The sequence below is a fragment of the Xenopus tropicalis genome, chromosome 3 (assembly GCF_000004195.4).
Source record: "Xenopus tropicalis strain Nigerian chromosome 3, UCB_Xtro_10.0, whole genome shotgun sequence".
NCBI lineage: Eukaryota > Metazoa > Chordata > Amphibia > Anura > Pipidae > Xenopus > Xenopus tropicalis.
In genome coordinates this window covers 28,180,259-28,190,580 of record NC_030679.2, presented here as the reverse complement: position 1 = coordinate 28,190,580, position 10,322 = coordinate 28,180,259, and the positions used below count along the sequence as shown (strand labels likewise).

The 10,322-nt window shown below is 34.7% G+C and overlaps 2 protein-coding genes across 12 annotated transcripts in view; both read left to right on the top strand.

Moving 5' to 3' along the window:
• Positions 1-10,322, top strand: part of pcdhga11 (protocadherin gamma subfamily A, 11) — a 264,554-nt gene that overhangs the window by 79,024 nt on the left and 175,208 nt on the right. The window lies entirely within an intron of this gene.
• LOC108646236 (protocadherin gamma-C5) lies at positions 2,087-7,380 on the top strand. The gene is made up of 2 exons (XM_018092625.2): positions 2,087-4,672; positions 7,303-7,380. Exons 1-2 carry the CDS (start codon positions 2,225-2,227, stop codon positions 7,378-7,380), a joined length of 2,526 nt encoding a protein of 841 aa, XP_017948114.2. The 5' UTR covers positions 2,087-2,224.

Sequence of the window (10,322 nt, the reverse complement as noted above, 5' to 3'; positions counted from 1 at the left end):
CTACTGTGTATCCTGTAACACTGGTTTACATGATATTGGAGATCTTTGGGTATCAATTGTATGCATTTCAATGGATCAGTTAGGTTTCGGGAGCCAATAACTGACAATAGGAAATTAACCTCTTACTGTTTTTTCTGTGAAAACCTCTCAAATTTGTTTTTAATATATATGTGTAAACACATTCTTGTTGCTTATTAACACTTTTTGATATCACTCTATTTTATAATTTGGTATGTTTATTTCATTAGAGTCGTATAAATGCAGTTTTCTTCTCTCTGATGCCTGGTACTCATTATAGAGAATATATTTCCAAGTCAGTTTGGATATAACAATTTATTTTCCACAGTGGAACAATCAATTCCAGCCTGGGAAATAATTTTCTGAATCCTTTCTTCCACTATGCAAAATCATGGATTAGCGTTACCGCTTATCCCCGTTTCCCGGGGACAGGTCCTATTTCAGAATCTTGGTCCCCTGCTAGTTATAACACCCTAATGTTCCTGCCATTGGTCTGCTTACCTTACCAAACACCATTAGCAAGCTTTTCAGCAGCTCTTTATGCATAACTATACATTGTTTAGCATATTGGCAGATTGGAGAGTCTACAAATGGCTGAACTTTGAACTGTGTCCAACTTTCCAATCATGCTGACCTTCTCGGTGCTGGATAAAGAAATATGCAAACAGATCTAAATAACTGCATAAATTTGTTATTCTCCAATTTGTCAGGCTTCTCTTTTCACTTGCTGAATATGCTCCCTTTAATATTCTGTCGATCTGCATCTTTCATAGTAATGTAAAAAGGCAAATCATCATTGACTGACAAAGCTATTGGTAAAGTTTCCTTCAAATCGCAGGATTGTCCTTCAATCATATAAGACTTTATATGCTTTTATATGCTGGAGACTATTAGAGAACTTTTACCGGACTTCCTCTCACTGTGTATATTCAGTTTCATTGAATACAGTTCCTGAATTCCCATTTAGTGGGTCTTGAGTGATGGGGGCTATAGAAGAAACAACTAGGAAATGGTTAGCTGTTTAATGTGGTGTCCACAGGAAGTGGATTGACTTAGTAAATTTGCTGCACCACATTTCACACACTGACATTTCTGGAAACCTTATCATGGAGTAAAGATTAGGGTGAGTGCCCTGCACTGAGCACTATAACTTTATAGCTCAAAGAGTTGCTTGATTACTTGAAGCAGTTGAATACATTCTGACAATATGACAAAGGTATCAGGTCTGATAATTGTGGCAATTCACTAAAAACATTTTTAATTGTCAGGAAAATGTTTTCAACAGTTAAGAAAGTCTTCATAGAAAATATTGATTTGTTGGGACAAAATGGTAATAAATATATATCACAAAGACAATTCTATAATGGAACATAATTAGGAAACTTGATATGAAATGTGATTTGTTTGTTGACAGATACAATGAAGAGTTGAACCTGGTTGGCTTTTTTCTCTCCATTAACACACATTATCACACATATTATATATCAAAACTGCTAGCACTTAAATGAGAAGAAAAGGTTACATGAGTGTCTCCTCTTCCTTTTTCATTGCACCACTTGTGCATGCTCAGTAGAGTGAAAAGCCGAACTTTAACAAAAAAGCCGACTTTTTCACTCTACTGCACATGTGCTGGTCCCAGGATTCAGAAGAAATAAGGAAGAGGAAACACTTGCTCGCAGCTACTATGGTTTTCTCCTAACAAGAGCACCACACCGGGGTAAAAGGTAAGCAATAAAAGTCACTGGGGGGTGCCTAACATTTTAGCACCCCCCAGTGATGTAACCTTTCCTTCTCATTTAAGATTTTTACCTTTCCTTTTACTTCAAGTATAAAATAATTTAGTCTACTTTATAATAACTATACCTCTGTTTGTGTTTATGCATTATGAAGCACTGAATAAGTATGCTTACATACTGTACATACATTTTCAAGATTTTATTCTCAAATTGAAGTTAGCAGTATTGCCCAGCAGAGGGCATCCTTTCACTTCATTTTCTACATAAGTACTTGTTATGCTTAAAGTCTCCTCCTCCTGAATCAGAATCAGCCTCCCTTTTTTTGCACAGACAACAAAGAATTGCTGCCGTTCAGTGGATATTTTCAAAGCATTACTTGGGATATTTACCTTTTATTAACTGCAAGCTTAAAGACAGGCATGAGGACTAGTAAATATATCTGATGGTATTCAAAAGAGGAGACTTAAGATATGGACATCAAAAGCTCCACAACGGCTTGGAAATGGCAAGTAGTGTATTCCTTTCTCCTTTGTGGCTGGGGATGGGTTTCTGGACAGATTATTTTTTCTGTTGATGAAGAGATGGAGCCAGGGTCAGTTGTGGGAAATGTAGCTCTGGCTTTGGGCATCAACCTGGCAGATATAGCTAAACGCAGACTGCATTTAGGGTCTGAGAGAAGCAGGAGACATTTTGTCCTGAATCCAGCAAATGGAGATCTAACAGTAGAAGAAAGGATAGACAGAGAGAGCCTTTGTGGATCCAGCTCTACTTGTGTATTACCTATTGAGATTGTTGCTGAAAATCCATTGGAACTTTATAGTCTGGATATTGAAATCATAGATATAAATGATAATTCACCAACCTTTTCTATTAATGATCACATTATAAAAATAACAGAGTTACTGACAAGCCCTGGTGTTCAGTTCCCTTTAGAGATTGCACATGATGCAGATGTAGGTAAAAATGGCATTAGCCAGTATAAATTAAGTACAACCCCATATTTTTCATTGTCTGTGAAGAATCGAAAGGATGGGACTCTTATCCCTGAGCTGGTATTAGAAACAGTGCTTGATAGAGAAGAAAAAGAAGAGCATAGACTCATTTTAACAGCTCTAGATGGTGGTGAACCACCCAGATCAGGATCTTGTCAAATTACAATAAATGTTTTTGATATCAATGACAATCCTCCGGTGTTTGATAAATCAAATTACAAGGTAAAACTATTAGAAAATCCTAAATTAAATACAGTATTAACAACACTAAATGCTACAGATCTGGATGAGGGGAAAAATGGAGAAATAGAATATTACTTTGACAGCCATACCTCAGAATCTGCAAAGGAATTATTTTATTTAAATCCACAAACAGGAGAAATTTATATTAAAGGCATAGTGGACTATGAAGAATCAAATTTTCATGAACTATCAATTCGAGCTAAGGATAAGGGAGTCCCTGAAATGGAAGGACGATGTTTACTTCAAGTGGAGGTTGAAGATGCAAATGATAACCCTCCAGAAATAATTCTGACTTCTACTTCAACCGATGTCCCTGAAAATGCAGCACTAGAAACTGCTGTGGCTTTTTTCACAGTGAGGGACAGAGATTCTGGGAAAAATGGAGAGGTGACATTATCACTTTCTCCAAATCTGCCATTCAAAATAAAACCTTTGAAAAATCACTATTCTTTGGTCACAGATCAATTGCTGGACAGAGAGAAGATCTCTCAATATGATATCCAAATGACGGCAAAGGATTTAGGTTCCCCCACTTTGCAGACACAAGTTACATTTAGCCTAAATATATCTGATATTAATGATAATGCCCCAGTTTTCCTGCAAGCTAATTACAATGCTATTATACATGAAAATAAAGACCCAGGTAGCTTTTTATGTACGGTTTCTGCATTTGATTCAGACGAGGGAGTTAATGCTGAATTAACATACTCTTTAGTGGATAGTAAGATAGATGTTTTTTCTATATCTTCACTTGTTTATATTGACCCTAAAAGCGGTAACATCTATTCCCAGCGTGCCTTTGACTATGAGAATATTCAGGTTTTTCAAATTACTGTAAGAGCAGAAGACTCAGGTTTTCCAAAATTATTTTCCAATGCCACTGTGTCGGTATTTGTATTGGATGTTAATGATAACTATCCAACTCTATTATACCCAAAATATTCCAGAGAGCTAATCATAGATGAAAGGATTCCCAGTTCTGCTTCTGCCGGTTATTTAGTCACCAAAATCTCAGCAGTGGATTTAGATTCAGGTCATAATGCTTGGCTGCTTTTTAGTCTTGTTGATGATACCGATACCACTTTATTCAAAGTATCTGCATACACTGGGGAAGTTAGAACCATTAGAGAACTGCAAGAAACGGATTATAAAGAGCAACGTCTTGTCATTTCAATCAGTGACCATGGAGAACCCACTTTGTCGACAACAGTCATCATACTTGTCAATATAATTGAGAACGCTGAAGAAAAAAACCCTAAAGCTCAAGACTTCCTTACCAATTCCAAACCTTCATCAGACCTGACCCTTTATCTGATTGTTTCCCTGGTGGCTATAAGTTTAGTTTCCCTTATTACCTTCATAATATTAGTAGTCAAATGTCTAAACAAAGAATCCTATGGCAACAGCAGCCTGTGCTGTTTTACAAGCAGATCCCATTCAGATCAGTATGTAGATCAGTATAAACCAACACTTTACCTAAACACAGATGGAACCCTAAAATACATGGAAGTGAGGATGGTTCCCACAGAACCTCAGGGACAATGTTATCAAAACTGTTTCCAGACAGCAGCGGAAACACCTAATGTCAGCATAATGAAGGCCCAACATTTTCCTCAATTAAATGACTCTGTCAGTGGAAATAAAGGGTGTACTGATACAAACTGGCTAAATGACATACAGCAGGTGAGTATTTTTGTTCACTCAATTTTTTTATAATACTAAAAAAAATATTTGCCTTTTAAACAGTGTGACTTGCTAATATACTATTTATATATATTTGTGTTTATATATACAGTGCAGGGTAAATATCCAAATCAGGGTGTGTTATACAAAATTTGCATGTGTCTTTATTCTCTGAGGTTATCATACAGTCAGTATACAGAGTAAAAGTGTGCTGAGTCTCATCCTTGGTCATTATAAACCTTTTTGTAACTTAAAGGTTAGTGCATGTTATTGATATCCCTGTATGCATAATGGCATGGGTTCAAGTATACCCCAGTTGATACAGTCAAATTTGTAACTATCCTGATATATACAAAAACAATGAACTATGTACATGAAATCATACTAAAGTTCCATATTTATACAGTATTTATCAGGTATTCGAGTAGATTATTCTTTTGTTTCTCAGAAGCTCAATGATTTGGAAGTCTATGCCAGAATTAACCTTCAACTTGCTTTCTTCCTTTTTTGAATGTCTGCTATATTGGAGATATTTTTCTACTTTGCTGCAAAGACTTATTTGTTGGCTTTGAAGTTTTGATCAATAAGCTTTAGTAGGCTTAGATATTCATTTAAATTGCAAAGTTAGTTGTTGTGTCAATTAATTTACTCATGCAAAAACTATTAGTATCTTGTATTTAATATTATATCATAATGGTTACACTAATGGGCAGGTCCAGAACACATGCTGGAAAAGGAGGTATACTGTCCCTTTACATATAGCCCAGAAATTACATTTCAGAAATGCCAAATCAGATCTAAAATGATCTGGGGGCACCAGATACCTGACATACAGTACCTGTCATATCCCTGGCCCTGCCCCCACTCTCATTTCACTCCTGTCTCACCCTTTACTGTGTATCCTGTTACACTGCTTTAGATGATATTGGAGGACTTTGAGCATCTATTTTATGCATTTCAATGGATCAGTTAGGTTTCAGGAACAAATAATTGACAATAGGAGATTGAGCTCTTACTGTTTTTTTCTGTAAAAACTGCCTACTTTTTTGTTAATATATATATGTAAACACATTCTTGTTTGTTGTTAACAGTAATGTAAGTTTGATATCAATCTATTTTTTTATTTGGTATGTTTATTTCATTAGAGTCATATAAATGCAGTTTTCTTCTCTCTGATGCCTAGTATTAGGCATTATAGAGAATGCATTTCCAAGTCAGTTTAGATATAATAATTTATTTTCCTCAGTGGAACAATTAATTCCAGCCTAGGAAATAATTTTCTGAATCCTTTCTTCCCGTATTTGAAATCATGGAGTAGAGTTACCCCTTATCCCCGTTTCCCGGGGACAGGTCCTATTTCAGAATCTTGGTCCCCTGATAATTATAACTCCCTATTGTTCCTGCCATTGGTCTGCCTAACTTACCAAACACCATTAGCAAGCTTTTCAGCAGCTCTTTATGCATAACTATATACATTGTTTAGCATATTGGCAGATTGGAGAGTTTACAAATGGCTGAACTTTGAACTGTGTCCAACTTTCCAATCACGCCGACCTTCTCGGTGCTGGATAGAGAAATGTTAAAACAGATTTTAATGACTTTAGAAATTTGTTATTCTCCCATTTGTCAGGCTTTTCTTTTCCCTTGCTGAAGATGCTCCCGGTAATATTCGGTTGATCTTCGTCATAGTAATTTAAAAAGGCTGCTCCATCCAGTATGCATAAACGCAAATCACCATAGACTGACAAAGCTGATGGTAAAGTCTCCTTAAAATCACAGAATTGTCCTTCAATCAGATAAGTCTGTGCCATGCTGGAGACTATTAGAGAACTCTCACTATGTATATTCAGTTTCATTGAATACAGTTCCTGAATTCCCATTCAGTGGGTTTTGAGTGATGGGAGCTATAGAAGAAACAACTAGGAAATGGGTAGTGGTTTAATGTGGTGTCCACAGGAAGTGGCTTGGCTTAGTAAATTTGCTGCAGCACACTGACATTTCTGGAAACCTTATCATGGAGTAAAGTTTAAGGTGAGTGCCCTGCACTGAGCACTATAATTTCATAGATCAAGATGTTGCTTGATTACTTGAAGTAGTTGAATACTTTCTGACAATATGACAAAGGTATAAGGTTTGATAATTGTGGCAATTCACTAAAAATGTTTCTGATTGTCAGTAAAATGTTTTCAACAGTTAAAGTTTCATAGAAAATATCAATTTGCTGGGACAAAATGGCAATATATATCACAAAGACAATTTTGTAATGGAACATAATTAGGAAACTTGATATGAAATATGATTTGTTTGTTTTTAAGCCTTATGTGGGTAGGAAATGTTGACAAATATAATAAAGAGTTGAACTTGGTTGGCTGTTGCCTTTTTTCAACCTGAATTAACAATTCAATGATGTAACTGCATAGGATGCAGTAGCAGACAGCAATATTATATTTCAAAGTGTTTTCAAATTTTAATGCATAGTCTCACAGTTATATATTAAGTTAATCAATGCTCTATGTCTCACTTGACCACCTTACAACAACAGTTTCCTGGCCCCCAGTAAAATGGCACATTAAGTACAAGATGCTTATGCTGTCCTTCAGAACCCTTCATTCTTTTGCTTCTCTCTATAGATCTGCTCTCGTCTCATCATACACTCTCACCCAGGCCCTGCAGGCAGCTCAGGACAATCTCTTGACAATTTACTTTAACAAAACAGAGTTAGCATAAAACCTATTTCTCTGATTGTGCCTTGCCTCTGGAATGCTATACCACTTTGCATCAGTGTTTCCTACTGTTTATAATGGTTTAATACTCAAAAAATAAGATCTTATCATGATGAGATCAATGTTGATTTACCAGATTTCCTGATGATTGTGGGGGATACTTTTATTTTTGACTTAATAATGTGATTATATTTAACATGCAACAAATAACTTCTCATCTGTAAGATAACTGTTCTTTTTTATGTAATAGTATAATGCATTGAATCCTAGATTGATACTAAATGCTTTGGCTGATGTATGTCAAAAAGCATACATCACTCCCACTGTCAATTTTACAGGCTAACTTGGCATAGTGTGTAAATGCTGAAGAATGCAATATATTACCACATAACTATGTAGAAGTGTTTTAACTTCAACTGTATGTGTTTCTTATTTATATTAGAAACACATTATTGTTTTGCAAATAGTTTTACTTATTTAGCATATACCATTTACATTTATACAGTACAAAGATAAATATACAAATCAGTGTGTGTTACACTGAATAATTTGCCTACATTTTCATTATGGAAGAAAGGCTTTATACAATGAATGCATTCAAATTGTTTAAAAATCTGCCATTCATAAGCATGAAAAATATGACAAATTCATTTTATTGCATGCATGTTTTAAATACAGTATATAGATGTTTTGTGTTGAAAATCTCTTTACGCTTACACTTACAAAACAAATATTTAATTACACTTATACACTTTAGTATTATACACTAATATACTAAATCAAATACAAATAATCTTTTTGTAAAATTAAAGTTGCTGCAAATTTTGATTACTTTAAAGATTTATGAGAAAAAAATGTCCTGTGCACTAGTAGTATACTTTCAAACAAAGCCTTATCGGTTCATGTTAATTCAGTTCAATTACACTGGTATGATAAAGAAACAAAAAAAACCAACAGGTAAGGGATCCATTATCCAGAAAGATCTGAATTATGGGAAGATCATCTCCCATAGATTCCATTCAAGAAAATAATTCTATTTCTAATAAATGATTTTTCTCTGTAATAATAAAACATTACCTTGTACTTGATTCCTGTTATGATATAATTCATCCTTATTGGTGGCAAAACAATCCAAATTATTTAATGTTTGAATGATTTTTCAGTAGTCTTTTTAGGTATGGAGATCCAAATTATAGAAAAGCCCCTTATCCAGAAGGTCCCCATCATTATGGATAACAGGTCCCTTAACTATACAGATAAAGTAACTGTAAGATATAAAAAAATTATTTTACACTTTGCTGCAATGACTGATTTGTTGGCTGTGAGGTTCTAGCGTTAGTGGGTTTAGGTATTTAAATGGCGTTAGTTGATTTTTTTTTATAAGGATTTATATGTTGCCTGGTGCACTCATTGAATACCAGAGCAGTTGCTCTTAAACACAAACACGGTTTTGTGTTAAGTGAACTACTTCATTTTAAAATCATGAACTTTCTGTTCGTGTGTTGAAAGTTATGTGCTTTTAAGGGTTTGGATTCGGCTCATCCAGGCATTTGGATTTGGCCAAATCTGAATCCTGCTGAAAAGGTTGAACCCCAAACCAAATCCTGGATGCTGCATCCCTGCATCCCTACAAATGTAATATTCATCTTTATGGGCCTATTTTTCCACAGTATATTTTCTGTTTCTGGCTTATTAATGGTTAATTTTATGGATTGTGGGGATTTAATGAATTATTAATTGAGAAATGTTTGTGATGAATTGATGACTGTGACTAAGAAAAAAACATTGTGGCAAACATTTTTTATACTAGACTGGAGACATAACATTAGTTGGATTTGTTAAGCAAAAATGAATGAGCGGCATTTATTTAGGTGATGTACTCATAATTTTAAAGTATAGATCTTTTGATATAACTTTGTGATTTACTCATGTGACAGCGGTTTGTATCTTGCATTTTATATTATAACATAATGGTTTCCAACATAAGTCCAGAACTTATGTTGGAAAAGGAGAAAATGAGGTACAGTATACTGTGCCTTTGCAAATAGCCCTGAAATTGAATGTTCATTTTTTCTGTAGCAAAAATATTTCAACACATTCTTGTTGGCTGTTGACACTTATGTAGGGTTGTCACCCATCAAGTATTGACCCAGATGGCCCAGTTTTTTGGAAGGGCTGTCTAGGTCAAAATCAGGCAGAACTCTCCTAGATTGTTGTGGCAATTGGCCAATCTGTGATCACATCATAGCCCCAACCCTATGACCTTACCATCCCATGATATCAATGCTTCAGCCCCTGCCCAGCTTTTGGGAAGGGGAAAGGCGGCAATCCTGCACTTATGTTTGTATGATATAACTCTCTTTACATTTTTTATGTTTTATTTCATCAGAGTTCTGTAAATGTTTTTTTTAATGTCTAGTACTCATTCTAGAAAAAAACTTTTTTTTTTTTTTTTTAATAATTTTCCCACACTAGAACAATTTGTTCCAAATCCAGGAAGTGGTTTCTGAATCCTTTTCTCACCACATGATGTGCATTGTGGAGCAAATATTAGTGTAGTGCTCAGCACTGATTACTATCATTCCCTAGGTAAAAACTGTGTTTGACTGCAAGCAGTTGAATACATTCAGATAATATTATACTGGTATCAGGCTTGATAAATGTGAATTTATTAAAAATTTTCCTCACTGTCAAGAAAATGTTCTTGACAATTAAGAAGGTTTTGATAAATGGGACAAACATCCAATTGCTTGAACAAGAAGATCATTTTTATCACATTAACAACTCTGTAACGGAACACCATTTGAAAATCTAAGCTAAAATGTATATTTTATTATAAAGATGTTCTTTAAAATGAAACAGTATAACTATGATAGGCAAAGTATATATGTATATCTTTATTTATAAAGCGCTACTTATGTATTATA